The 27,293-nt window shown below is 58.6% G+C and overlaps 10 protein-coding genes across 10 annotated transcripts; 3 read left to right on the top strand and 7 right to left on the bottom strand.

Annotated features, from left to right (window-relative positions):
* Window positions 1–374: 374 nt before the first annotated feature.
* EsH8_IX_000095 (Zn(II)2Cys6 transcription factor domain-containing protein) lies at window positions 375–1,844 on the top strand (the record flags this gene model as incomplete). Its single annotated transcript, XM_083266431.1, has 2 exons — window positions 375–479; window positions 597–1,844. 2 exons carry the CDS (start codon window positions 375–377, stop codon window positions 1,842–1,844), a joined length of 1,353 nt encoding a protein of 450 aa, XP_083129996.1.
* Window positions 1,845–1,974: 130 nt separating this feature from the next.
* Window positions 1,975–2,930, bottom strand: EsH8_IX_000094 (RTA1 domain-containing protein; the record flags this gene model as incomplete). The annotated part of the gene is made up of 2 exons (XM_083266430.1): window positions 1,975–2,657; window positions 2,783–2,930. 2 exons carry the CDS (start codon window positions 2,928–2,930, stop codon window positions 1,975–1,977), a joined length of 831 nt encoding a protein of 276 aa, XP_083129995.1.
* A 3,270-nt stretch (window positions 2,931–6,200) lies between these two features.
* On the top strand, window positions 6,201–7,130 carry EsH8_IX_000093 (ClpP/crotonase-like domain-containing protein; the record flags this gene model as incomplete). The annotated part of the gene is made up of 1 exon (XM_083266429.1): window positions 6,201–7,130. The coding sequence occupies one exon, from the start codon at window positions 6,201–6,203 to the stop codon at window positions 7,128–7,130; it is 930 nt and encodes a 309-aa protein (XP_083129994.1).
* Window positions 7,131–7,478: 348 nt separating this feature from the next.
* Window positions 7,479–9,196, bottom strand: EsH8_IX_000092 (general substrate transporter; the record flags this gene model as incomplete). The annotated part of the gene is made up of 3 exons (XM_083266428.1): window positions 7,479–8,153; window positions 8,233–8,720; window positions 8,800–9,196. The coding sequence occupies 3 exons, from the start codon at window positions 9,194–9,196 to the stop codon at window positions 7,479–7,481; spliced, it is 1,560 nt and encodes a 519-aa protein (XP_083129993.1).
* Window positions 9,197–11,156: 1,960 nt separating this feature from the next.
* Window positions 11,157–13,646, bottom strand: EsH8_IX_000091 (Dak1 domain-containing protein; the record flags this gene model as incomplete). Its single annotated transcript, XM_083266427.1, has 2 exons — window positions 11,157–11,257; window positions 11,402–13,646. 2 exons carry the CDS (start codon window positions 13,644–13,646, stop codon window positions 11,157–11,159), a joined length of 2,346 nt encoding a protein of 781 aa, XP_083129992.1.
* A 1,766-nt stretch (window positions 13,647–15,412) lies between these two features.
* Window positions 15,413–17,792, bottom strand: EsH8_IX_000090 (Transketolase, thiamine diphosphate binding domain-containing protein; the record flags this gene model as incomplete). Its single annotated transcript, XM_083266426.1, has 3 exons — window positions 15,413–16,150; window positions 16,252–16,413; window positions 16,488–17,792. 3 exons carry the CDS (start codon window positions 17,790–17,792, stop codon window positions 15,413–15,415), a joined length of 2,205 nt encoding a protein of 734 aa, XP_083129991.1.
* A 1,954-nt stretch (window positions 17,793–19,746) lies between these two features.
* Window positions 19,747–20,825, top strand: EsH8_IX_000089 (uncharacterized protein; the record flags this gene model as incomplete). Its single annotated transcript, XM_083266425.1, has 3 exons — window positions 19,747–20,325; window positions 20,443–20,556; window positions 20,625–20,825. 3 exons carry the CDS (start codon window positions 19,747–19,749, stop codon window positions 20,823–20,825), a joined length of 894 nt encoding a protein of 297 aa, XP_083129990.1.
* Window positions 20,826–21,521: 696 nt separating this feature from the next.
* Window positions 21,522–22,195, bottom strand: EsH8_IX_000088 (uncharacterized protein; the record flags this gene model as incomplete). The annotated part of the gene is made up of 2 exons (XM_083266424.1): window positions 21,522–21,732; window positions 21,849–22,195. 2 exons carry the CDS (start codon window positions 22,193–22,195, stop codon window positions 21,522–21,524), a joined length of 558 nt encoding a protein of 185 aa, XP_083129989.1.
* Window positions 22,196–23,414: 1,219 nt separating this feature from the next.
* On the bottom strand, window positions 23,415–24,129 carry EsH8_IX_000087 (uncharacterized protein; the record flags this gene model as incomplete). Its single annotated transcript, XM_083266423.1, has 2 exons — window positions 23,415–23,676; window positions 23,753–24,129. 2 exons carry the CDS (start codon window positions 24,127–24,129, stop codon window positions 23,415–23,417), a joined length of 639 nt encoding a protein of 212 aa, XP_083129988.1.
* A 756-nt stretch (window positions 24,130–24,885) lies between these two features.
* On the bottom strand, window positions 24,886–26,759 carry EsH8_IX_000086 (major facilitator superfamily domain-containing protein; the record flags this gene model as incomplete). The annotated part of the gene is made up of 4 exons (XM_083266422.1): window positions 24,886–25,331; window positions 25,388–25,612; window positions 25,671–26,502; window positions 26,598–26,759. 4 exons carry the CDS (start codon window positions 26,757–26,759, stop codon window positions 24,886–24,888), a joined length of 1,665 nt encoding a protein of 554 aa, XP_083129987.1.
* Window positions 26,760–27,293: the final 534 nt, after the last annotated feature.

The raw sequence follows: 27,293 nt of genomic DNA, 5'->3' as shown, positions 1-27,293 counted from the left end.
AACGTTTTCGAACAGGTCCCTAGTCAGATCTTGCTCAGATCCAGTCCCTCGATGCATTGTGGCTGCAGGTCTCGTGTAGTGCGCCCTCAAACAGGGATGATGCCCTCCCGCAAAACACGCAAGCAACACAGCCACCCAAAGAGTCGTATCCACAAACTCCCCTGACCGTCCCCACCGCGGTTTTGTTCTATCTAAATTTATTCCAGAGATACGGCACGCCTCCCTAGCACAGCCTTGTTGCTGCTTGTCACTGACGACTTTGAGGTTCTTGTTCGTGAAGTTTACACCACACCCTCCGTTAACCACAGGGCCACTTTTGTTGTGAGTTTTCCCTCTAGAGTCACTGGGTTGAGGGTTTTCAAGTTCTGTCCGCCATGGAGTCGTCCTCGCCCTCGCCCTCACTTGCGAAGCCGCGCGGTATGCGGCATCACACCAAGTCGAGAAGCGGCTGCATTGACTGCAAGACAAGACGCGTAAAGGTACGTATAGTCACCCCCCTCCACTATACCCATCCCCCAACACTTGTTTTGTCTGTCGGCAGGTCTTGCGGCAACGACGCTGCCAAGCTCTAGCTAAACCCGCGAATCAAATTGCAGTGCGACGAACGGAAACCCGCATGTTCGGCTTGTGAGAGACGTCAGACTCCGTGCCGGTACGTTGCGCCGGACAAACGTTCACGGCCTGGCGATGACCTAGTCAGAAAGGCCCGTCAGAACGGCGCGCAGCCCGACACTCACCCCGTCGCCGCGGGAAGTCCTCGGGGGGCCGACGACAGCCGCCTGCTCGCCTCGCCCGGGACGGACCGGGAGGTGGCGTCGCCAAGTCTCCTCTGCAACTACACCCGCCAAGAAATGCTCCGGCTCCGCCTGCTGCACCACTTCACCAGCTCCACCGTCACGTCATTCACCAAGGCCTTCCAACTCGGGGGTGTCACGTCCACGACCCTGCAGGTAGACGTCCCCAAGCTCGCCTTCCACCACCACTTCCTCATGGACGCGATCCTCTCAGTCGCCCTGCTCCACATGGCCAGCACCGAGCCGGCGTTGGCTGCCGACCTGCCCGTGGCGCAGTACTGGAACCAGGCCCTGAGTGGGCTGCGCGAGCAGGTGGCGTGCTTCTCACAGGGCAACGCCCGCGCCGTCGTCACCACGTCCGTCCTGCTGGCCATCGCCGCCCTGGCCGCCGACCGGCTGTCCGGGTACGAGGGAATCTGGCTGACGAACTGGCTGGCCCTGACCATCGGGCCGCGGGTGATCCTGCCGGCGAGGGGGGCCATGAACCCCAGCCGCGGCGGGGAGCGGGACATGGGCGGCTGGGACGCGGCATTCGGCCACTGGTCCCCGGTGGCGGTCCCGCCGGAGCTAGAGGAGGCCGTCCGGTTTACGGGCGAGGACGACGAGGACTGGGACCACCGCGACGACATCCGCCTCGCGGTCCAGGGAATCGGCAGGCTGTTCGGCGCCCTGGCGTGTCCGTCCTGCGGGCTCTCGTCCCCCTCGTGCGTCGAGTTCAAGGTCAGGGCGTGGCCGTTCGTGTTCGTCACGTCCGGGTTCGTCAACCTGGCCCGCCAGGAACGGCCGAGGGCCCTGGTCATCATGAGCTACTACCTCGCCTTTTTCCACTGGTTCCCGCGGATCTGGGTGTACGAGGGCGTCGCCTCGAGGGACATGGAGAAGATTGCTTCCGTCGTCGGACCCGAGTGGGTCGGGTACTTGTCTGCGCCCAGAGTGGCGGTCCTGGTCAAGGATACGAACCTGCTGACGAGATTCCTCATCGGGCTTGTACCGGTTGGTCACATAAATGACAAAGACTCGCATCAAAGATTTTTAAGTCTAGAAGAATAGGGGGAACTAATTATACATCTCCTCTAACCCCCCACCTCCCCCCGCCCCCGGCCAGAACCGCTACTTATTACCTCGCCAATACCCGCACTGCTATAAATGAAAGCCGCACACACCCACACGGGTTAATGATTCAGTTATTCTCCATGTCCTGCAAGGCCATGATGTCCTTTTTGCCGGGAACGTACTTGGCGGGGTGGAAAACGGCCGTGATAGCCACGACGCCAAGCATGAGCAGAGCATCGAAGATGTAGAGGTAGACCTCGGTGTTGAGCAGCACCCCGTCTTTTCCCTCCACGTACTCGGCCAGCCTGAAGATTGAGCGCACAAATATGAGACCGCTGGCGATGTAGAGCACGGTCATGACGCCCCTCCAACCGCTGAAGAACCGCTTCCAGCCCGTGTGCGCCTCCTCGCCGATGACAGGGTGCGGCACGCGCCGCACCAGCCTCGTGTGGAACACGGCCGAGGCGGTGATGAAGAGGCCGAAGAAGATGATCTGGACCGCCAGGCCCAGCAGGATGATGGTCTTGCCCGTGTTCATCGAGCTGGCCCCCGCCAGCATGCCGGCGCCCATGATCTGGACGAGGAAGCTGCAGACATCGCCGACGACGAAGATCTTTGTGAGCCGCGAAGGCTTGATCGGGGAGATGTGCTCGCTGCGGAGGAAGAGTATCAGGCGGCCGAGGACCATGTAAATGGAGGCGGCAAAAAGGGCGGGTGCGACGAGGAGGCAGAGGGTCTGCATCATGAAGAAGGCCAGGTTCGACGGGGACGAGGAGCTGAGGAAGCGGCCTAGGTAGCCGACTAGTTCCACTAAGAGGAGCGGAAAGGAAAATTAGCTGGCTTGTCATGTCGGGGGTCCATGTCGGTTCTCGGTCCAACGGGGGGTTTTCTGTTCTTTTCTTTTCTTTGACAGTGAAACCGTGGGACCAACTCACATATACAGCCTAGGACCAAGGGTGTAAAGTACCACGCTCGCCGGGTGAAGACGATGTAGGCGTGCCACCCGGTGCAGATGATGAAGCCGACTAAAAAGATCATGGCAGCCGCCCCGGACGGGGAGTACTCGTAGAACGTATACGCCATTTTGGTGTTAGACGGGAGCTTTATTTTCCAGCACCGTGGTTGACGATCCGGCGATAAGTTTACGAGTCGAGAAAATGGAACTGCAAAAGGAGGAAAGGGGGGTAGTTATCGAATGCCTGGAGAGCGAAAGAACGAGTTCCATAGAGTAAATGTGAGATTATATACCATCTTCAAGAACCGTCAGGATTATTGGACAGGTAGGTTGTCTTTTCCCTTTTTTTTTTCTTTTTTCTCTCTGTCAAATTTGTTTTTTGCGCGATCTGTCGTACTTCGCAACTCGCAACTCGCGACCCGCATCATGCTCGCATTTCGCATTTCGCATTCTGCTGTCTCCACAGTGGGGTGGGTGTAGGAACCAAATATCAGCCTCCAGCAACCCACATCGTTTTTGCTGCGCCTCGATTCAAGGGAGCGCAGCTAAATTAGTAAGGGAAAAGAGGAAGCAGATTGTAATGGGGTGAATATTAGGTCTAGGTTCTCGGTTTGAAACGGGCTTTTACAAGGGAAAGAAAATACAAGATAATGCATCGTTTTTACCCAATTCACTCTAGTGTATCTATGAGTAGACACTCCTGAATTTCAATCTGAATGGTGTTGCTTCATCGTATAAAATTAGTTTCCGACCTAATCCAGTACCTCAAAGATTGGTCTCATTGCCCGTTATCTGACGTCTAGACTCCAATGGGACGAAACGATGAATCTGTTGAGGGGTTCTACGTAAGCCATGGAAGTGTATACATCGTTGGAAGTACACGCAGCGTCGCGTTCACTGGCCCTCAAAAGGCGAACTTCGATTGGAAAAGTCATCGGTGGTAACCCTTTGGAAAAGCTGCTACCTACGCTACAATACCGGTGCCTCCAAATCATAGGAACGGCCTCTAATATCGCGGTGGGCATACGCGCCAGCACCTCGGGACTATGAATATTCTCCAACTACGCACCAAGTAAACCATGCCACCCTCGGCATCTCCGAACTCTTTGATGACTCTTCGACCTCACCACAATCTGGTACGTATCATCGTCACATAAAACTTGTGATTATAGCTCGAATTGTGGCAAAGTTTGGCAGGGACGGCCATTGCGAAGCAATGACCTTTTCCGGATTCTCGGCGACGGCCACATTCGGGTTGACGAGCCGCCACCCGCTTGTGTGAAAATGGCCGATGGCGTGGGAGGCGTTGGCGACAATGGCGTCGTTACACCTGTCCCTTGCGGCTCGGCCTGCATCGAGCATGTCAACGTAACGCCCGCGTACCACGAAAGCATGTGCGCCACGATCAACAGCCAAGCCCTCGGTCTCTGAGCCCCGCAGCGGAGCACAAGCGGCGGGAAGGCGAGCCGTCAACCTAGAGGGCTGTGAGTGGGCCAGGCCATGTGGTGCGACGGGGGTTTTGGTATAGGGGGCTGAACAATGCGCATCTTTCCGTGTTTCTAGCGATCTTGTGTCACTCAGGCGGGGATAAGAGTTGATGGGGACATGTACATAGGTTCGTGGTATTTCGCTGTCATTCACTTCGACAAACATCCTTTGTAACAACATGGATTTTCCCAAGCGTCTAAAGCAACATGGAACGCCGTGCGTTGTCGACGACCGTCGAACACATGATGTCCGACATGATGATGGTATTGATGGAGTTTGTCAGCCAACTTGGCGAAGAGACCGTGGAAGTGGAGCAATCGGCACTGGTAGACCCCCACGACCTCGGAGTAGTTATTAATAGGCCCAGGCTCGGGTTTCTCCCCTATCTACACAGTGACGGGATATCACGCAACCATTATCTCCAAGAATGCTGCCGTATGGCTTCAGATACATCGTATTGTACTGGTTCCGCGGGGGAAACCACATGTTGAATCCTGAGATGTGTGGTTGGTTGGGATACCATGCGTCCTCCTAGCCAAGGGACGTGGTAGATGCTATATACTGGCTAGGAGAATAAACTAGAACAGCCCAAGTCCTATTTTTGGGACAACACATGTTGCGAGTGGGTATGCATGCGCGCCAAGGTGAGATAAACGGGGCCGAATCTGAAAAGAGCTTAAACTGAGCCCAGCCAACAAAGGGTTGGCCTTCCCCAAGCAGAAGGGTGCCCAGGCTGGGGACACGGACACGAGATTTGCAAAAATGATTTGTCCACAAACCTGTCAATCACAACCCACGGGTGCCGTTGTGGATTGAGAGCATGAAGATCAGCTGGATATTTTGCAGCCTACACGTAACCTGAACTCGTCGCTTGAAACATGAAAAGAAGGCAACCAAGGAGGGAGCAGCCGTTCATTCAAAACGATGGCTGCGCGTGAAAGCTGCTACTAGTAAGTCATGCCGAGGTGCTCTCGAGGACTGCGTGTTCTTCCTGCTCGCCGAAAGCTCCAGAGCGCAAAGCGGCATATCGGTAAATAGGGGTTGTATGTTCCTGTTGCGCCATATGCATGACGAAGAGGACCCCTCTAATGGGTATGTATGAACCGTCTGTAGTACGCGCTCCCCCTCAGACAGAACGCACTAGGGCGAGAAATACCCATGCGCCGCGAGACCGGATGTGCTCCCAACTGATGACACAACTAGAGGACATCTACATTAGACATGGAGAGCCTCAATCGACCCGACGTTCCCTGGTTCATAAACACAGGCTCTGCGCTCGAAGCCAAGTCCGCCAGCCGCCAGCCGCCAACCGACGCTGTGTACCCGCCAACATTGCGGGTCCGGGAGCTAATTACCCCAGCGACGGGAGCATGTCTCCAGTGAATCAATGCCCCGGCTTTTTTTTTGCACACCTCCATCACTGGGCTTCCCGCGCCGCGCCTCGCCGCCCCACACCGAGCTCGGTGTACCCCGCACGGCAACGCACCCCCGATTACACCAACAAGCCGAGGCAAATCGCCAAAGCGCCCCCTGTAACACGACATCATCCCAGGCACCACGGCCCCCCCGGATGTCCCCAACCTCATTCTTCTCATCCTACTTGGTCCAGTCCTTATCAGATATCACCACTCAGTATAAACTTGTAAGGGGAAATCTCAATTGAAGCAATTGGCACTCAGCTACACTCACACCGCGTGACGCGCCCTTGCCGAGTCGGAACCGCCTCAAGACACGCTTCAACACCACAACCAACTTGGAGCTCTTCCGTTGAAACTCCTCTCTCACTGCCGGTTCCCCCTGGATATATTACGACTCGGCCTCAACCTCTTCCTCCGCCTCAACCACACACCGTATCCCCAAAACTCACAACATCAAACACACACACACACACACACACAAACGAGCACAAAATGTCCGGCTTCAAGACCCCTCCCCCCCCCGTCCCCTCCGTCGACATCACCTTCCCCCGCCCGCACGTCCTCCTCGTCACCCTCAACCGGCCGCGCCACCTCAACTCGATCCCCTCGGAGCTGCACTACGCCCTCGCCGCCCTGTACGAGTGGTACGACGCCGAGCCCTCGCTCCGCTGCGCCGTGCTCACCGGCACCGGCCGCGCCTTCTGCGCCGGCGCCGACCTCAAGGAGTGGGACGTGCGCAACGCCGCCGCCAACGCCAACTCCAACGGCGGCCCGACCACCCCGTCCTCCGTCTCCGCGGATCCCACCCCGCCCGCCGCAGCGCCCGTCGTCACGTCGTCCCACCCCGCGGCCAAGCCCGGCGAGAAGTGGCCCTCGTCCGCCGGCTTCGGCGGCCTCTCGAACCGCGGCGGCAAGAAGCCCGTCGTCGCCGCCGTCAACGGCCTCTGCCTGGGCGGCGGCATGGAGATGGCCATCAACGCCGACCTCGTCTACGCCTCGACGGCGGCGCGCTTCGGCCTGCCCGAGGTCACCATCGGCGTCGTCGCCATCGCCGGCGCCCTGCCGCGCCTCGTCCGCGCCGTCGGCCGCCAGCGCGCCGCCGAGATGGCCCTGCTCGGCCGCGCTGACTACACCCCGGCCCAGATGCTCGCCTGGGGCCTCGTCAACGCCGTCGTCGAGCCCGAGGGCCTGATGGACGCCGCGCTGGGCGCCGCCGAGGCCGTCGCGCGCAACTCGCCCGACGCCGTCATCGTCTCGCGCGAGGGGCTCAAGAGCGGCTGGGAGGCCCTCGGGCCCGAGGACGCCACCGCCCGCGTCGACCGCGGCATCTACCGCCGCATGGAGGCCGGCGAGAACATGACCGAGGGCGTGCGCAGCTTCGTCGAGAGGAGGAAGCCCGTCTGGAAGGACAGCAAGCTGTGAGCCGTGTTGGGGAGCGTCTTGACGTTGAAAAGGGGGCGGGGGGGATTTTATTTGCTTGAAGATAGAAACAAAAGGCAGAAAATGTATAATTATTCTTTTGTGTTTCCGGTCCGCGTTTTCGACGCAATGAAATGTTGCCGCACTACGGTCCCCTCTTTCATTCTTTAAACCACCTTTTTTAACGGCACGCAGGAGCCGTTGGATATCATAAACCATCTCGCATGGTGTGAAACGAAACTTTACACCCATCCATCCACCCTTCCCAACCCCTAATCCCCAGAACCCGCGTCATAAAAAGGTCCACCACTAATTACACACCCATCACTTTCACCCCCCGAATCGCTTTCCTCAAGAAGCGTAGTCCTTGTTCTCCACGCGGAGGACCTCCCCCGAGCCCGACTCGGAGTCCTTCTCGGTCGCGGCGGCGGCCGCGCTCCCCGCCTCGCCGGGCGTGCCCATGCTCGCCTTCCAGTGCAGCTGGACCTTCCCGCCCGTGAACAGCCGGTCGATCTGCTCGAGGCTGAGGTTCTGCGTCTCGGGGTAGAAGAACCAGATGAGCGGGACGAAGCAGGCGTTGAAGACGCAAAAGTAGACGTAGGTCCGCCAGCCGATGCTCTTGATGCTGACGGGCGTGATCTCGACGACGAGGAAGGTGAAGATCCAGTTGGACGCCGTGGCGAGCGCCGCGGCGCGCGTGCGGATCGCCAGCGGCGCGTACTCGGCCGGCAGCAGCCAGGGGATGGCGAGCAGACCCACGGCGAAGAAGAAGTTGAAGAGGAAGAGCATGACGATGGCCACGATGCCCGCCGGCACGCTGCCGTTGGACACGGTGCCCGCGAGCACCGCCATGCAGGCGCACTGGCCCGCCGCCGCGAAGAGCATGAGCTTCCTGCGGCCGAGCCGGTCGATGACCCAGATGGGGATGAGCGACGAGAAGAAGTAGGCGATGCCGTTGAAGCCCGCGAGCAGCAGCGACAGGTTGTGGGAGATGCCGACCGACTCCTGGAAGATGACGGGGGCGTACTGTCCTTTTTGTTAGTCACTTTTGTTTTTTTTCGATGCCCGGGGTTATCACGCTGCTGGGCGGGTCGTCTATACGTACATATGTGATGAGGTTGATGCCCGACAGCTGCTGCATGAACTGGCCGCCGATTCCGAGCATGGTGCGGTAAAAGAACTTTTGCTCGCCGTTCTTGAACATCATGCGGAAGCTGCCGGCGTTGGCGGCCTCGCGCTCCTCGCGGATGGCGGCCTGGATCTCGGCCATGTTGCGCTCCAGCCTGGGCTCCGTCTCGGCGATGGACCGCGCGTCCTTCTCGACGGCCCAGAGGATGTGGCGGGCCTCGTCGTGGCGGTCGTGGGCGATGAGCCAGCGGGGCGACTCGGGCAGGACCAGCACGCCCAGGAAGGTGACGACGGCGAAGAGGATCTGCAGGGCCAGCGGGAAGCGGAACTGCGAGTCGTTGGCGACGTAGCTCATGCCGTAGTCCACCCAGTACGACAGCGCGACGCCGAAGATGTTGATGGCGAGCTCGATGGCGAGGCCGCGCCCGCGGTTGTCGGCCTTCATCAGCTCCGAGTGCCACACGGCTGTTGCGGGGGGTCAGCGTTTTGCGTCTCACAGCACAGCGCGCGCACATGCACACGGGTGCAACGGGTCATGACTCACGAATGGTGCTGGTGTTCATGCCGTTGCCGAGGCCGGCGACGATGCGCCCGACTATCATCTGGGGGATCCCGAAGGACGAGGCCTGCAGCGCGGCGCCGATGCTGAGCACGATGCAGCCGAGCATGATGCACTTCCGCCTGCCGAGCCTTTCACCGACAAGGAGGCAGAAGATGGCGCCGAAGAAGCACCCGATCTCGTAGATGGCCACGACCGTGCCCTGCAGCGAGGAGCTGCCGCCGCCGCCGTTGCTGGTGTCGATCTCGGGGAACGTCCGCGTGAAGGCGTAACCGGTCAGCAGGCCGGACATGACACCCTGGTCATATCCGAAGAGGAGGAAGCCGGAGCCGGCCGTGGCCGTGATGGCCCAGTTGAGCGGTCGCCCAACGAGGATGGTCATGGTGATGGTGCTAAAGGAGTGCGTTTGCCTTGTCGCTCAGATGGAGGGGGGGGGGGGTGTTTCTCTCTCTCACACTCTCTCTCGAGCGGCGGCTTATCGCGAACGACTGGGGTCCAAGGGATGGAGGTGACTAACTGGGTCTGGGGAGAGAGAACAGACGCCTTTCGCGATGGGACGGGGATGCGGTTCTATATGTACAGTTTCGGGCATGCCATGCAACAGATGGTGTTGACGAGAACAAGCAGCCGCTAGCAGCGTCCTTTCCTCTCCCGCCTCGTCCCATCACGGGCCAGTTCGAAACAACGTCATTTCGTTGCCGCAGAACCTTGGAGGAGCGTGTCAAAATGCTGCATCTCTCGCCTTGGGAGTCCCCACAGGAGGAGTGCGGGGACCCCAGCGCGGAGGTAATTAAGCCAAACCGAGAATAACATGCAAAGCGGGTGCGCATACCCGGTCGCCGTGGGCAGTTGGACGCGCACAGCAGGCGAATGTTACTGACTGACTCGTGGCGGGGGTGTCGCGAGAGTCCGGGATGGCGGGTGGGAAAACTTTTCCCAGGCTCTGTCTCTCTGTCTCTGTCTCTCTCTCTGTCTCCTCTTCTCTCAACGTTTTTCTACGCCGTGCGTTTCGGCGCAAACCAGATAGCAGACGGGGGCCGCCTCTCGCCCAGCGCAAGCAAGCAAGCTTTGTGCATTGCTCCAGGGGGTGGCCAAGGCCCGGCTGCGAATCCGGGGGGGGCCAGTGCCGCGGGGCGAACGACAGGGACCAGGGCTAAAAATCGCCGAGTAACGGCCATTGCGTAAAACGGCGTGGAGCTGCCCTCTGGGTGGAAAACAGGGAAGTTGAAAGCGCCTCCCTCAGCCGGCGGGATGCTCTGCTTCGACCTGCCCTTCGGCGCTCCGGCACCCTCCGAAAGGCGTTGAGCGACTGCCGAACGACTGATCAGCATCGCGTGTTTGAACCGTCATTGGCGACCTCTGATTGCTCCCATGCGGGAGGGCTACCCCAAGCGCTTCTTTTTTAAAATAAAAAAGCAATTATACGTCTGGCCGCCTTTCAACCGCGCGAACCAGACTTGCGGCTCAACATGCCGCATCCGAAAACCCCATGCGCTCTGCAACTGCAACCCGACCTCGCCCATCAACCCCCGACGCCCCCTTTGCTCCCATCTTCTCGGATATGCACATCTGACCAAGGAGACGCGAGTCTGTCCCCCCGCGGGAACGCAATCCCCGCAGGCTTCAGCTTATACACGTCGTCCAGTGCCGGATGAGCTGACCCGATGGACCAGAACGGTCTCGGGCCAACGGCTCTTCAAGCGAGCGACGCAGTCCCAAATACCGGCCCGCGTGAGGTGCACGTCTTTCCCGTCAGCCCGCCGGAAATTTTCATCGTGAATGCGCCTCGGGTTGCCCTCCGACCGCGCCCTACTTCATCCTACATGGTATACAAATCTCTGTCGCGCAGCAAGGCCCGAATCCGTCCTAAACCGCACTGATTCCTGCCCAACAACCCTGGAGGGGGAAATGCCAAATGAGGTCATGTTCGCCTGTACACTAACCCCCCCGGCCGGCCCCTTGTCCGTCCCTCCGCAGTCCCGCATGGAACACCGCTCACTGGGCTTCTGCCTACCATCAGCAAAACCGCTAATCCTATATGGTGTACTCACGGGGTTAGTCCTTGGGGGGGAGGGAGAAGAGTGTGGGGATGGCGACCCACGCCCATGGACGATCATGGCCCGACACCTGGGGCCGCCAATCTCGTCTCATGGGGCCCGCATCCGCCTCCCTCACCGGATTGGATCGCGGGGCGTTCAAGACGTCGACTGCGGAGCCGTGTTTTCGATGCTTTAGTCTTCGGGGATCCCAGGAATTGGGCAGACGACGCGCCGGACAATTATGACAGGATGGGGTAGGTTTTCTTGCTTGAGTCGCGCTTGTGGTAGTGCCATGCGGCTTGTTCATAGACCTGTTGTCCTTTCGATAATAGACCCGATACTGAAGATGGACGCGTTGCGCCGAGGTCGCGTTGCGCCAACGCCTTCCTGAGCGGCTGCAGCTGCTGCTCACACTCTCAGTGTCAGAGCACACTCATAACCAAAATCTGCAATTCGAAGAGAAAAAAAGAGAGGCCGGAAAGAGAAAAGGAAAAAATTTAAACAGCCCCCCCGGATAAAATTTTAAATCATGTCACCGGGATACTAACCGTCTCCCAAGTCGCCCCAAAACTCCTTCAGGTCATCCGCCCTCCATTTGGTCCCCCACCCGCTCTCCCTCTCGATCTTTTCTAGTAATTGTAGTATTGCCCGGTGCTCTGCCGGGTGGCTCATGCAGCGTCCCGCAATCCAGAGGGGCTGGACGCTGTTTGTCCAGGCCCCGTGATGGTGGTTAGTCATGGATATCCCGCATATCTGCCTGGCATGCCAGAGTGCCGACCGAGGCCTCGGCGATAGCCTTAGCGAGGCAGGCCTGTTCTGTAACATCAATAGCGATGCCGTGTGGTATAGTTGGTTCCCCGATATCGCGGCGGGGTTGCTGTACAGGATCCTGGGGAAAGGCTCCGCGTCGGACGAGGGGATGGACATGATGTGCTGCATCTCGGGCGGCCGACGGCTATGCCAGTCTTCAACGAATCTCCATAGCTTCATCCACCGCACTCGGTACCCCATGTCGTTCCTCGGGCCGTCGAAGAACAGCCCTCCCGGGTTCGCCTTGGCCAGTGGCGCCAGGAGGTCGAGAACCTGCGCGCAGAGGTAGACCGCGTAGTTCGCCCACATGTCGTGGCCGGGGTTTGTGAGGAACAGGCCAATGTCCGTGTCCAGGTCGATCTGCGACGCCCAGTGGCTGACGGGGATCAGCGTCTTCACCGATGATATGAGGCCGCCGCACACGTCCATCCGGACAAAGCACCAAAAGAGCGCCTGCTCGACGCCGCCGACGAAGCCGTTCATCTCGACGGCCTCCATGAGGCTGGCGCAGCCGTCCAGATGCCTCCGCCACGCTTTTGGCGAGCAGCTGGCCATCTCCAGGACGCAGAGCACCACGCACGACGCTATCACCGCCGTCGTCCTGGTCGGGAGCTGCGGCAGCAGCAGGTGTATTGCTTCCTGGTAGAGCGCCAGGCTCTGGTCCGTGGGGCGGCTTGTGTCCTTCAGCTCGAGCTGGCGCGCCGAGAGGGCCAGCATGGAGTAGCGCAGGTGGTCGTGCGACCGGGCCATTGTCGGGAGCGAGTGCTGGAAGTGTCGCTGGTTGTCGAACTTGTCCAGCCAAGGCGAGATCTCGTCCACCCAGTTCTTCCACAGGGCGCACTCCTCCTCCAGCGGCAGGCTAGGGGGCTCGTGGTCCGAGGATAACTCGCCAACCGCCTCGGCCGCCTCGCCCGATGACGACGGCCCTGAGCTGACGTCGATGGATCTTCGTCTGGAGTTCTGGGCAGAGGCGGGCGAGGCTGGTCTCGTCGGCCCGTTTGACCGGACCTCCTGGATGAGGTGGTTCCGGAGTGTGGAATGCAGCTCGTGGTACGCCGAGCCAGGCAGGAAGATGCCGTCCTCGTATGAGCCCTCGGGCGTGAAAATCTGTTCCATGAAGTCGAAGGGCGCGTCCATCAGGGAGTCAATAGGCAGAGCGGTGACGGGGATGCCCGCGACAGAGGTCGCGGGGTGGTGGTGGTCGTGGGGCCCTTGTGACGCGCCGCCCTGGCTCAGGTAGATGAGGTTCGCGACGGCGTTGTCGGTGACCATCTGTGATACCGAAGAAGGCGAGGCGTGGAAGTTCACCCGGTCTGTTGTTTGCGCCTGGCCCTTGTCGCTGGCGTCGTCCTCCCGACGCGTCGACGGGGTCAACAGGGAGCCAAAGCCCGTGACATGCAGCTGGTCCGTCGGCGCGGAGCTCGGCCCCGACGATGACAGCGTCCGCCTCGCAGTACTCGAGCCTGTAACGGAAGCCGTGTTCCCGCCCGCCGTCGACGTCGAGTACGACAGCGGGCTGTCAAAGTTCTTGGGCTCGTCGTCTTCGCACTGCTCGCCCGAGCCGTCGGCCCCGGTTGACGGCGACAGCAGGTCGGGTTCCGGCTCAGGGTCGGAATCGCAGTCGTGGAAGCCGGGCGGCAGGTGGTAGTCGCGGATGACCTCGTCGGTGATGTCGAGGATCTCAAAGTGGCGACGCGAAATGGTCCTCCGGGCTCTCTTCATCGAGGGGTGGTCTTGCAGGATCGTCTGGGCGTTCTCGGCGCGGAAGGTCACCTTGATGCCCCATTCGCACCGCTCCTTGCGCTTGGAGCAGCCACCGCAGGCCGGGCGGCCCTCGTCGCACTTGCGCTTCTTGCGGCGGCAGTTGAGGCATCCCGTCCGGGTCCGGGTCCTCTTCTTCTTGGCGGGTGGAGGTTGCTCCGGGTCGGGCGACGGACGAGCGGCGTCGGCGAGCGGCGGCTGAGGTTGCTCCTTGTCGGCCATGACGGAGTCAATCCCATGGGTATGGTACGACTGTGGGCGCGGTCCAGACCGTCCGGACTCGGCATCCGAATGCGCAGGCGCATGCGCAAGCGCAGGTCGGCGGTGGGACGGCGGTGGGACGGCGCTGGTGTTGATCCTGCTGATGCTGCTGCGACGGGCGATTACTGCCAGGGTAGGTCCCGCGATGGACGAAAGGTTGTGAGAGGTTTGTTCGTGGAGCAAAGGCGCTTCGACATGCGTTTCCGCGGAGGAGGGCACGGCGGCGGCGGTAAAGACGGGACGAGGTGTGTAAGGCAGTAAAAGGCAAGAAAACGGGGTAGCTCAACGCTCGGGTCGAGGCAAGCAAGGTAAGGTAAGGTAAGGCAAGGTATAAGATGATTAGCTCGCGGTTTCGCAAACCAACCCCATGCACGAGGCCAAGACGGGATATCAAACAGAGTTCATTGTGCAAAAGTAGCGTAGGGTAGTGTAGATGTCTGCCGAGCTTGACACGGGTGATGATTCGATGGGCCTTGGCTGGCCGTGTCCCAACCTGGGCTTGTTCAAATCGACTCTTGATATCCAATGACGGCGGCTTCGTAGCACATGATGGCGAGTCAACAACCGACACACTGCTATTGATGGCTTCCGCGCCTGTACATCCGTCAATGGCACGGTATGATACGGCAAGGCGTGGTATGGGATGGCGTGGTACGTTTGTCGACGTGGGGGAGTGAAGAGACGCAGATGAGCTTTGCGGGGAGATGCTGGGGGAAGTTGCAAGCGGTGCGGTGCGGTGCGGTACCGGTCGGTAGTCGGACAGGCTGCTAATAGCAAACTGGCACCTCTGTCTGCCTGCGGGGGCGCTAAGAGACTGACCCGGGGCCGGCAGGGGAGAGCCCTGAGACGGGGCCGGCTAGGGCAAACTCTAGTGTACACCACACCACACAGCACGGCGAGGTTTGGGGTTGCTTAGCCTGAACCCCTCGTCACGGGGGGACGCCTTTTGCCTGGGAGGACCCTGTGAACCCCGCCATGCTGGGGCGAGCGGCATCCACAGCATCCGCCCCCACACGCGCAGGGGACACCGGAGCGCAACCCACTCCGGCTGGGCCCCCTCTCGCCGGATTTCTTTTCTATTTTTTTCTGATTTTTTTTTCTGATTTTTTCTTTCAAGGCCGTTCAGATCCTCTTCGGGGGTGGTGTGTTAATTGGCCTCCTTCCTATGGGAGAATGGCAGTAGGAGTGGATTTATACTCTACCTCGCCCCCCTAACCCCAACCATTCTTGTGTGCTGCTCGACTGAACGAACACGCAATTCGACGTCGCGATGACCCGTCAGTTCCGGGAGGGGCTACGAGGAGGGAAAACGAAGCCAATCAAAGCCGTGTCCGCACGAAAAGCGAAAGGCTACATACATTGCACAGCACCACTGCAGAGAGACATGGTTGCTCTGCTCTGTTCGCCCACTGACTCGGGGCGGGACGCGGGGTGCCCAGCTTTTGCTGACGACGCGTCAGTCCAACGAACGAATACCAAAAGAGGACAAATTTTTAAACTTTTCAGGCGGGGGGCTGCAATTACTATCAAGGGTGATCCCGTGTCTATACAATCAATCCATTGCCAGCCGAAAAGAGTCCTAAACGCCTCGCGCACCCGGTGATCCCCCTCCCCCCCACCCCCTTTCACCCCTCGTGAGGAAGAAAAAGAAATTTGCTTGGATAAATACAGACTGCAAAAAAAAAACGGTAGTCAGGAGGGGTAAACCCCCCCCTCTTCTGAGTTTCTCAGTGGTGGCGGACAGGGTTGAGGTCGCGGAACTCGCCCCTCAGGCTGTCGACGCCGTTGGCGCGGACGTCCTCGACGAGCCGGGCGACCTCGGGCGCGATGACGGCCTCGTCGAAGCCAAAGTACTTGTAGGCGTCGGGCCCCGGCAGCGAGTGGCCGAACGTGCTCATGGAGAAGCCGGCGTCGGCGTACCGCTCCCACCCGTTGACGGCGTAGGCCTCGATGACGACGCGCGGCGCCGCGGACCGGTACCGGAGCACCTCGCGCTTGTACTCGACCGGCTGCTGGTCGAAGACGCGCTGGCACGGGAAGCTGACGATGCGCGCCCGGATGCCGTGCTTCTCGGCGAGCAGCCGCGCCGTCCTGACGGCGAAGACCATCTCGGCGCCCACGCCGATGAGCGTCACGTCCGCCTCCTCGTCCTCCTGGAACACGTACGCGCCCCTCTGCACGCCGTCGCGCGACGTGTTCTGCGGGTACTGCTCGAGGTTCTGCCGCGAGAGCGAGATGATGGACGGCGCGTCCTTGGCCTCCATGGCCAGGATGAAGGCGCCCGCCGTCTCCTCGCTGTCGCAGGGCCGGATGTACAGCAGGTTCGGCATCGCCCGGTAGAGCGCGGGGAGCGCGATGGGCTGGTGCGTGGGGCCGTCCTCGCCCGTGCCGATCGAGTCGTGCGTCGCGATGTGGATCTGCTGGAGGCGCTGGAGGGCGCCCATACGCACACCGGGGGCGGCGTACTGTCCCGTGTGTCAGTGCGGTTCCCAAAATGATTGATATAAATAGGTGATCCCGTAGACCGACCCATGGGGAGGGTGTGGACGGTGGTTGTAACACTCACAATGTAGAACATGAAGAAGCTGGACGTCACGGGCAGGATGGTGCCCTTGTTGAAGGCGGCCAGGCCGTTGGAGATGGACGCCATGGCGTGCTCGCGGATGCCGTAGTGGATGTAGCGGCCGCTGTAGTCGCCGTTGATGCCGCACGTGGTTCGCAGGTCGGGCTGGAGGGAGGGAGGCTGTTAGCACGGGGGTTTTCTTATTATTACTTTCCGGACGACGGCATCCGCCAACTTACGTTCTGGAAGTCGACCTTGCCCTTCCAGATCATGTTGACCGAGGGCGACAGGTCGGCGGTGCCGACCATCAGGTTGTTGACGCCGGCGGCGATGGGGTTGCAGACGAGGCCGGCCGACTTGCGGGACGGGGTGGGCGTCGTGGGGAAGTCCTCCTTGGCGGGGATGAACTTGCGCCAGTCCTCGGTCCACTCGCCCGAGGCGCGCTTCTTGAACTCGGCGGCGAGCTCCGGGTGCTCGCGCGAGTAGGCGTCGACCAGCCGGTTCCACTCGGCCTCGATCTCCTCGCCGCGGGGGCCGGCGGCGCGGAAGTAGTCGTAGACCTGATCGGACACGACGAAGTGTTGCTCGGGGTCCATGCCAAAGTTCCTCTTGATGTTGGCGACGTCGGCGGCACCGTAGGCGGCGCCGTGGGCCTTTGCGTCGCCGGCGACGGCGCTGCCGATGCCGATGACGGTGTGGATGTTGATAAAGGTGGGCTTGTCGGTGCTGGCGCGGGCGCGGTCCATGGCGCGGACGATGGCCTCGACGTCCCAGTTGCCGTCGTCGATCTCGATGACGTCCCAGCCGCAGGCGCGCATCTTTGCGTTGACGTCCTCGGTGTTGCAGAGGTCGACGCTGCCGTCGCAGGTGATCTGGTTGTTGTCGTACATGACGACCAGGTTGTTCAGCTTCCAGTGGCCGGCGAGCTGGATGGCCTCCATGGCCACGCCCTCCTGCAGGCAGGCGTCGCCGATCATGCACCAGGTCATGTTGCTGACGACGGGGAAGCCGGGGCGGTTGTAGGTGGCGGCCAGGTGCTTGGTGGCCACGGCGAGGCCGACGGCGTTGGCGATGCCCTGGCCCAGGGGGCCGGTGGTGACCTCGATGCCCTCGTGCTCGATCTCGGGGTGGCCGGGGCAGATGGAGTCGGTGCGGTTGGAGTGGTAGGACTTGAGCTGGTCGAGCGTCATGTTCTTGTAGCCCGTCAGGTGCAGGAAGCTGTACTGGAACAGGCACGTGTGGCCGTTGGACAGGACGAAGCGGTCTCTGTTGAAGTAGGCGGGGTTCCTGGGGGAGTACTTCATGGCGTACTTCCAGAGGGATGTGCCGATGGCGGCCATGCCCATGGCGCCGCCCGGGTGGCCGCCCTTGTATTGCTCGCACAAGTCGGCAATGAGGCAGCGGAATGTGCGGAGGACGTAGTCGACCTCCTTCTTGTCGGCGTCTGTGAGCTGGAACTGGCTGGCATTGGCGGAGCCATTGAGGGACTTGGGCACCACGACCTCCTGAGAGACGGGCTGGGCAGAGACTGCACTGGGTGCCATTGCGACGAGGGTTCGGTGAGCGCGTGGGGTTGCCGGCGGGGTATTAGGTGAGGGTATCTCGGTCTCGGTGTGCAGAGGTGTGGGGAAACTCAAGAGTCGGTTCGTTCTTCTATGTCGGCGACGTTGAACGAAAGGGGGCAAATGAAATAAAATAAAAGCAGCCGTCAGAAGCAAATGGTATCACTGGTGTCTCTTGCGAAGAAGCGAGAATAGGGAGGAGAAACAGCGCGACGGGCGAGGGCAGCCATTGCGGCGGTTTCGTTAGATATATTCGGTTCCATGCTGGCGGCTTGGGGGTGCCCCTCTGGGTGGTTGAGATGGCCGTATTGGGCTGGAGGGGGGATGGCAAGCAATGCGGAATCTGGCAGTAGCGCTTAGTGTTACCGCATTGGGGTAGCCGGTGCCGAGACGGGCGGTGTCATTTGACGGGAAGGAAATTTGGCCGGCAAAAGTGCGGCTGGTCGACGTGTGCATTCCACTGATTGCCGCGAGACTGAATTCAAGGAAACAGGAGGCGCAAATGCAAGTTGATATTTTTGTGATAATATGGGGGGGATTGGATCATGATGATTAACTTATTACTGGCAGGTGCAGCCTCGAAAGAAAAGAAGAGAAAAGAAAAGAGGAACAGAAGCATCCCGTCGGCTAGCCTGTCCCAATGCACTCGTTAAACATTGACACTCTGTAGTGCATGTGGATGTATGGAGCTTAATGTGCGTGTTGGTGTTGGTGTCGGTGCTATGGGCGGACAGTACTCCGTATTAGCTGTGGGCATTGCCGTAGCGGTGGCCATTGCCGACGATGATTGGCGGTGCGGGGTTCCATGACTAAGCCATTCTGCTCCGGGGGCGGCATTCGAGGATATTGGAAGCGCTTTTGTTTTGGGCCGGGTCTCTCTCTGTCCACTCACCGTCCCAATCTTGTTCCCCGCCAAACCTGTGTCCGCGTGCACCGGTGCATTTTTTTTTTTTCTCTCTCTGGTGGTACGGATACCTAGTTTGGACGAGTCTCAGTCTGGCGTTGGAAACACCCATCCTCCATCCCCCATCCTCCCCCACCACACCACACACATCGAAACAACATCGGACACTAACATTCCCCATCTTCCATCCTACCGGGTTTGTTTCTTCCCCCCTTCCCTCCTCTGTCGCTCCCGCACTCCCCGTTGCCTCTACTACACTGCTATATTACTACACTGCGATGCTGCTATACTACTATACTACATCTGGCGGGCCCAAGGATCCTGTTCGAAACAATCCGCGACCCAGTGGCCGTAAACGTTGCAGATCCTCATTGGAGCCATTCTCCCGAGGATTGTATATATAGTATCCGTATGTCCATTGCCACTGGAACTTTAAGCATGGGTTCGTCCCCTCCTCCTCTCGGACTTGTCCACAGAATCTGGTCGAGACCCTTCGTTTCCCATCTTCCCTTCCCTTCCCGCCCCTCTCCGGCTATCTGCCGCGGACCCTTTCCCCCGGCGCCACCTGCGGCCGGGTCCTGCCAAGTGCGCTTGCACCTGCCCTGGCCCATCTCCCCGCCGCATCCAACGCTCCTCTGCTGCCGCCGACGACTCGATGCCCGACGCCGTCGCAGCACCTCTTGGGATCCCGGCGCCTCGGGTTCCTGTGCCGCCGAGACTCGACCGCCATCTCCAGCTTCGCACGCCTCACACAACTCCAAGCGACGCTCGCCGCGTCCTGCCCGTCTGCCACACACCACCCCGGCTCTCGTGTATCACTCATATAACCGACCCGTGACCGCCGCAATGTTTCCCATGTTTCGAGTCTCCCATCGCCCGTTCTCTTTCTGCAGCTTTCTCGCTTCGCCCATACACCTCACCCGCGCGTGAGCCGTAGTCCTTCGTAACCGTCGTTTTGTAATACTTCCCCTATTTTGCCCTTCTTTCCCTCCCAGCGATACCCCCTCTTCCTCCCCGTCCACCTCTATCACAATGACTCCCGTAGCTGTAAGCGACATCGACCTCCCCGCCGAGCCCGTCCAGCCCCTCCCCGAGGCCAAGGACCCTCTGGCCTCCTCCGTCGCGACCCCCCAGCTCTTCTCCCTCGCCAACAAGACCGTCGTCGTCACCGGCGGCGGCCGCGGCCTCGGCATCACCTTCGCCCTCGCCATCCTCGAGGCCGGCGGCCACGCCGCCTGCCTCGACATCCTCCCGGAGCCCTCGCCCGTCGAGTGGGCCCACCTCGCCAGGCTCGCAAAGGCCTCGGGCCTGTCCGTCACCTACCACAGGTGCGACATCACCGACGAGGCCGCCGCCCAGGCCGTCTTCGAGGCCGTCGCCGACGCCGCCGACGCCCGCGGCGCCCCCTTCTGGGGCGCCATCGCCTGCGCCGGCATCCAGCAGAAGATCCCCGCCCTCGAGTACCCCGTCGCCGACTTTGAGCGCATACAAAAGGTCAACGTCGTCGGCGTCTTCGTCACCGCCAAGCACGCCGCCCGCGTCCTGGTCGACCGCAAGTCCAGGGGCAGCATCCTGCTCATCTCGAGCATGTCTGGCGAGATCGCCAACCGCGTGAGTTTTGACGTCTTTTTTCCCCTTTTGGTCTTTTGGGGCTTTTTGTCGTGGTGATGGGATTGCCCGTGGAGAGCCAACAACAAATGTACTTCTTTTGCTGACACGAACGCGCAGGGATTGACGTGCAGCGCCTACAACACCAGCAAGGCCGCCGTCCAGCAGATGTGCCGGTCCGTGGCCCAGGAATGGGGCCAGTACGGCATCCGCGTCAACACCCTGTCCCCCGGCGTAAGCATCACCTACTCCACTCCCCGGGCACCGTCGTCCCTCGCCCCCGCTGACCCGCGTCTTTCTAGTACATCCGGACGGCCATGACCGACCAGCTCCTGCAGGCCGAGCCCGAGGTCGAGCAGACCTGGATGAGGGGCGCCCTGCTCCAGCGCCTGGGCAAGCCCGAGGACTTCAAGGCCCCGGCCGTCTTCCTCCTGTCCGAGGGCAGCTCCTTCATGACCGGCGCCGACCTCCGTGTCGACGGCGGGCACTGCGCTTCCGCTTGAGCCCTCACCTCGTACCGCGTAGGTCGAGAGTCGGGGAGGGGAAATGCAACGAATGGGGCTTGCAGCCTCGCAGCATAGCATGAGCCGGGGTTCAATAGAGTTGCCAAGGCGGCAAGGCCACCGCACTAATGCCGTCGGCAGTGGGAGTGGCATATATCCGAGCCGCGTGGCAACATAGGATTAGTAGACGTGTAGAATCAGTATGACTAGAGCGAGCATAATAGCGAAATTGTTTTTTTTTTCTAATCGCTAGATGAGATTGCAGAGTTCCATCCCGAATCTGGCGTGAAAGCGGTGGATAACACACTCACACGGCCATCGGCATTTATGCTGGGTAGGTCACTGTGGACCAATGACTGTCAAGCATCGAAGAATTGATCCGCCAGATCGTTGTATTTCATTTTTGTTGAAAGTTCTTGAAATTTAATCCCCGAAGGCTTGCTCTGATGAAGCGCAGCATTCCATTGTGTAAGTTTTCACAAGATCCGACACCTTTGTTGTATCTTTCGAGAACAATTCACCCAGACAACCGAAGCTCCTCTCTCGAACCATGAGTTCGAACCTCAAGCCCCACTCTCAGGTCTAACATTTGCTCATGCTTCCAGTCCGATGTCTCTGACATACTCCAATATCCAGCCCCTGGGTGGCATTCAAGCCCTGCAACCGTTCCATTGCCCAGCAACAGAGTCCCCCGCTCTACTTCTTGCAGACAATCCGGCCCTCGTCGGTGACCCAGAACGAGTCCTTGGGGTTCTTGGCGTCGTCGGCGTCTCCGCCCAAGAAGATGGTCGCCCGGACGGGCTTCTTGTCGCTCTTCTCGCACGAGCAGCTCAGATACGGCCCGGGGTTCTTGCCGGCGCCCTGCATCACGACCTCGCACTGCTTGCAGTGATCCCGGATCTTGTGTCTGCAGAACCACGAGTTAGCATCACGGTGTCTCATGTACTTTGTTCCTTTTTCCAACAACACTAAATCCACGAGGGAGTGGAGTATGAAGGACGAGAAAGAAAGGAGGGGACTTACGAATTCTGGCTGTTCCAGATCAAAGTGCCGTTCTGGGGCTCAAACACGACGCACTCGTCGATGTTGACGTACGTCGGCTCGCCGAACTGATTGCTCGAGTCCGTGCAGCAGGTCTCGAAGAAGAAGTCGCCGTTGTAGGGCCCGAACTTGCCCTTGTAGGTGCGCGCCTGGAGGCAGCGGCCGCCGAGGACGTCGAAGCGGTTGGGGGAGCGGTTGGGGAACGTTTCAAGCCTCTTGAGGCACAGCGCCGGGTCGTCGGAGAGGGGGATGGGGACGGCAGGGGGTGCGCCGGGCTTGGCTAGGGCCAGGCCTGCGAGGGCAAGGGTGATGAGAGACGTGGTATGCATGGTGGAATTGTTGTTTCTGTTGGGTTCGGCTTGGTTTTGGGTGCTTGGGAAGGCTTAAGCAACAAGAGACCGATGAAGTGCAACGCAAAAAACAAGTCTGAGGGAGACGGTCGCTGCGAATATCTAAGGATTTACCATGCCATCGGAGAAAGGGACTGCTGGCAACAAGTCTCATTTCCGGAGAAAGTTTGGGTTCACCCTTTCCATCTTCAACCATGGAGCGGCTTTCTTTAGTACCATAACCTTGAGGTCTCTTTCTAGATTGACTTTTTCGCAGTCTTCATGTTCACTTAGTTGTTACTGCTGCTGGTGGTACGTTGCAATGCTGCCAGTTCATGCGGATTAGGCGTAAGCCAACCGACTGGGTTACCATGTTGTTTGCATGGCTTGTTCATGTGTCTCTTTCATCTTGACCTCCGGATGCCGTACTGTAGGGACCCAGAACGGCATACCCTTGTTACTGCTGGAAATGGTGGGTTCAACTACGAATCCCTGCTGCCAATAGCCCGTCCCCATCTGGGGTGGAGCCTCGCGATGTTTTCCCCGTCGTGGGCCTTAGGGCTCCAGCCTCACTCATACGTACAAGCAACTGGTCGGTTAGCTCAGTTGGTTAGAGCGTGGTACTAATATATCATCAGATATGTTGTGTAATGCCAAGGCCGGGAGTTCAAGCCTCCCACTGATCATTGTCTTTTGCATCTGGCGACGATGTTTGAAGGCGAGTGTCTTTTTTCTATCCTTTTTTCCTTTTTCTCAGCTAGGTGGGATTTGTTAGAAAACCCTCAACCAAGTAATTTTATCTGCCGCGCCTGATCATTTGGGTTGACTTTTTCCAAGGTTCATTTTGAATCCATGAGACCATCCATGTCACTCAATTACCACTCAAGAACCTTGATCACTATTTGCAACACATGGAACCGACTTCTTTGCCCAAGTCTACGTGGTCTAACTGAGCAGTCATTCTGAATTCGTCGATTGGAGGTCGCAAGGATATTGGCAAATGATAGATACGGCTAGGAAAAGAGACCACTTGGTGTTGATGATTACTACAGCAGAGATAAGTATCAAATTTAAATTAGCACTGCAAAACCACACCTAGCCATCCTCAGACGAGATCTATCCTGTGAAATGCTACACTACAAAACCCAAAATCTCCACCAGTTTCGGCGTCGTTTTTTCAAAGTCACGATGAAAATTCTAGTGAAGCCGCGGAAGTTGCTCAATCGATATCCTTGACTGCGCCGCAGGTCAGCTCTCCGTGGTTCGTCACCCAGAGGGACGGCTTCCGAGTTCCAGCGTCGCGCATGGAGTTCGCGCCGACCCAGAGCGAGGTCTGCTCGCCAGATCCGTCGTCCCTCTCGCACTGGCAGGTCAGGAAGGGGCCCAGGGGCGACGTGTCCTTGCGACCTGGCTTGTCCATGCCGGTCTCGACCGTGAAGTGGCAGTGGCTGCAGGTCGCGTTGAGACTCTGCCACTCGTTGCTGTAAAGAAGAGTTAGAACTGCATTCGATAGATGATTCGGTCGGGTTGTCTATGAAGGGGTTCGGGAAAACTCACGGCTTCTCCCACAGCAACGACTGGGATTTGCGGTCGCTGTCGTAGGTGACGCATTCCTCCAAGGGCGCCTCGGACGGGTACCAGAAGAGGCCCTCGTCGTCGGCGCAGCAGGAGACGACTCTGAACTTGTTGGTCAGGGCCGGGTGGTGGATGTAACTGCCGATGCACCGCCCGCCCAGGATTTCGCGGTAGGAGGAGACGGCCTCGGGGGCGCCTTGCCTCTGGTAAGCGAGCTCGATGCAGTGCCGGGGGTCTTTGGACCGCTCAAGCCTCGGTTGATTCTTCAGATGGGTGTATTTGTCTTTGTGGTCATGTCCCTGCTGAGCAAGGGAGATGCCATAGAAGGCAAATATGGCTGCGAGTGCGCCCAGTCTCATGTTGAAATTTGAGATGTTCAGTGCAAATAGCTTTGAAGGAGAATTATTCTAAGCGTAATCAGAGATAGAATAAAGCACGAAATGTAGGCAGAGGTCAAGGTGAGCAATAAGACCATTGAGGATCCATTCTTATATTTAGAAAGGGTTTGTCCTCGAGATGGATTATGGTTTCTGTCCAAGAGTAGGCTTCGCATCTAACTCTGTCGTGTTTGCGGTTCACCGTGCCATACCAACGTCTGGTTGAAAGGAACCTAAACCACAAGGTATGGTCGAAGTGCATCTTTATGCTCCAACCATGGTATGCCCTTCCTTAGCGAAGGACACTAAATTTGCTCTGGTTAGAAAGGGATTAAGAGCCTAGCTAGAGCTAGAGTAGGCTGCGCGAAGACACTTTCTCTTGATCCCATTTTCCGGCTAGTGGATAATCATGGTCCTCCACGCTTGCCGCAAAACACACGAGATTTCAGAAATCGCAACTTTGGAGGATTTCCGTATTATTTGGATGGCACAAGTCTTCCCCAAGTGACTCTAGTCTATTTTATTTTTCAACTTTCATCACGACCATATTCTCTCATGGCTGAATATGTTTTTCTCATGCTTCTCAAAAGATGCGCCGGAATTTGAAGGGATGCGTTCACGCTCTGGTGAAAATTGGCCCGAGGCAGCTAATGAGTCTAATCCGGTGATGTAGGTCTCGGCGTTGGGACCTAATCATCTCCTGCCCAGACAAGGGGACAGAAATATCCCTGGCAAGCCTTAACCAAAGACCTTCTCCCTCCGCATGAGAAGACTGCAAACGAGGCAGATAGCACCGGCAGCAATGATCGGCACGTAAGCCAGCTGGATCGCGTGGGTAATGCCGTGGATGGCCTCGGCCCTAACCTCCGCCGTCGCCGAATCGATCAGCCCGCTGCCCACTCCTGCAAGGGCATCGGAAATCTCGCTGGCTGGGACGTGTGGGAACACAGCCGCCAGCGCACGCTGACCGTAGTTCACGAAGAGTGCTCCAGACATGCCGGTACCCAACACGATTCCCATCATCTGGCCAACGGTCATGAAGCCAACACTGTAAGGGATTTCACTGGGTTGGACCTTCATCTGGGCGATCGCGAATCCGGCTTGGCAGAAGCAACCAACGCCTGTGCCCAGGATGATCGTGTATCCATAGATCTTGGCGTTCGAGGTATGCTCGTCAACGGTGTCTAGCATTCGAGTTAGTATTGGCAAGTAATTCAGTAGCGCAGACGCTATGACTTACAGATAAGAACACCGCCAATTAGTTCGAGTGCCGAACCGGCGATATACCAGGGGTAGTAGTATCCGGTGCGTCCCATGAACTGGCCGTTCAGCAGGTTAAAGGCAACAAGGAAAAGGATGAAGGGCAGCAGATGCACCGAGGTCTCCACAGCCGAGGTACCGCGGGTGAACTGGTAGTACAGTGGCAGGTAGAAGATACCAATGAAGCTACCGAATGTTGCGAGCACTGCAAGCAGTTAGTCAGCATGCAGTCAACGTCGACAACCCCCAAAACCACAACTTACTCATGGTGAAGAAAAGACAGATCATAGTGCGGCTTTTCCAGAAATGCATGGGGAACAGGCGGTTTGTCCTCGACGTGCCAAAGTAGAAGACTTGCTGCAAGACAAACAGGACAGCCAGGGCGCCAGCTGCCACAAGCAAGCCGATGCTCTCGCCTTCATTCCAGCCCCAGAGGACACCGCCAAAGTTCATGGCCATAATCAAGCAGAGCATGGAGCCAATCGACAGCACCGTGCCTATGTAATCGATTTGTGCCAAACGCTTGAGCAGGGGAGTTCCGGCTTGCGGCTTGAAATCGGGCAGCAAGATGATGTAGATGGGGCCAACGACGGCGCCGACAAGCAGATTCAGGTAGAAAGCCCATCGCCAAGTGGCCTTGCTCTCACTGAGGGAACCTCCCACGACAGGGCCCAGAACAGTGCCAATGCCCCAAATGAAACCCGTCAGACTGAGATACTTGGGACGCTCTGCGTTGGTGGTGGTCACAGACAAGAGCGTCAGTAGGCCCATGTACATTCCACAACCACCCGCACCCGCGATGGCGCGGCCGATGATGAAGGCGTTGATGTTGGGCGCGGCGCCGCACAGGGCCGAAGCACCCATGAAGACGGTAGTGGAGCCGAGGTAGAGCTTCTTCGCGGAGAATGTGCCATATGCCTTGGACCAGGGAAGGGTTGTGGCGGCCGAGGCAAGCGCGAAGGATACGCCGAGCCATGGTACGAGGTCGACACGGTGGAATGTCTGGACAACCTTTCCTTGGACATTGGCGACGACGGTGTTGTCTAGGGCATACAGGAACAAGGCGGAGAGAAGAGCGCAGATGACGAGAAACCACTGTATCGGGAAACCAATTAGCTTTGTTCAACGAGCCTCGTGGCTTGACCGAAGGACGGCACGCGATTCATATGATGTTTTCAAAAGGTGGTTACCTTGACTCCGTGAATTTCACGAGGAGGGTCGATGTCCTCAGAGGTGTCGGTTTCTTGAGAATCGACAATTCTCTCCTTCCCCGAGGGGTCTGAAGAGGGAGATGGTGGCGTGAACACATCTTCAACGCTAGGTGTGGCTTCCTTCTTCTCCAACTGAGCCATGGCGGGATGAGTTCAAATCCAAAAAATGTTTGGAAAAGAGAATTTTGCTCTGGCTGAAGTGCAGGGGCTGAGAGGGAGAGAGGAAGAAGAACAAAAAGGCGTGATCCGTGGGAGTATTGCTCAAGACAGCCTGATTCGGTTCCTCACAGCCTACCAGGGGCTATTTTCACGGCAGCATCTTTTATGTATCAGAATGAATTCAGTAGAAAGTCCGAGTCTGAGCAATCCGACCTGTTGAAGCAAAGTTCTCAACTGACTTGGACTCTGAGGGCGCTTAGAAATCAGAGTGGCATCCTGGTAGGGGCCATTATTGCGAATATGGAACGTAACCTATCGCAAATCTCTCTTACAACGGGTTGTGGACCAAGCCCCCGGTCCGGGCCGCCCTCTCTAGCACCCGCGATGCAGTGTTGCAGTGGGCCCCCCTGGGAAGTTGCTGCAAGTTTAACTTTACACTTGCATGACTGCACTGTGTGAAAATCTGTATCTGTTGGCATATGAGCAAGGCTCTTCGATGAGGTGTAAGTCAAGGGT

Source organism: Colletotrichum jinshuiense, chromosome 9, assembly GCF_051148585.1.
Source record: "Colletotrichum jinshuiense chromosome 9, complete sequence".
In the NCBI taxonomy this organism is placed as follows: Eukaryota; Fungi; Ascomycota; class Sordariomycetes; order Glomerellales; family Glomerellaceae; genus Colletotrichum; species Colletotrichum jinshuiense.
The sequence above is the reverse complement of the archived record's forward strand: the minus strand, read 5'-3'. Positions and strand labels throughout refer to the sequence as shown.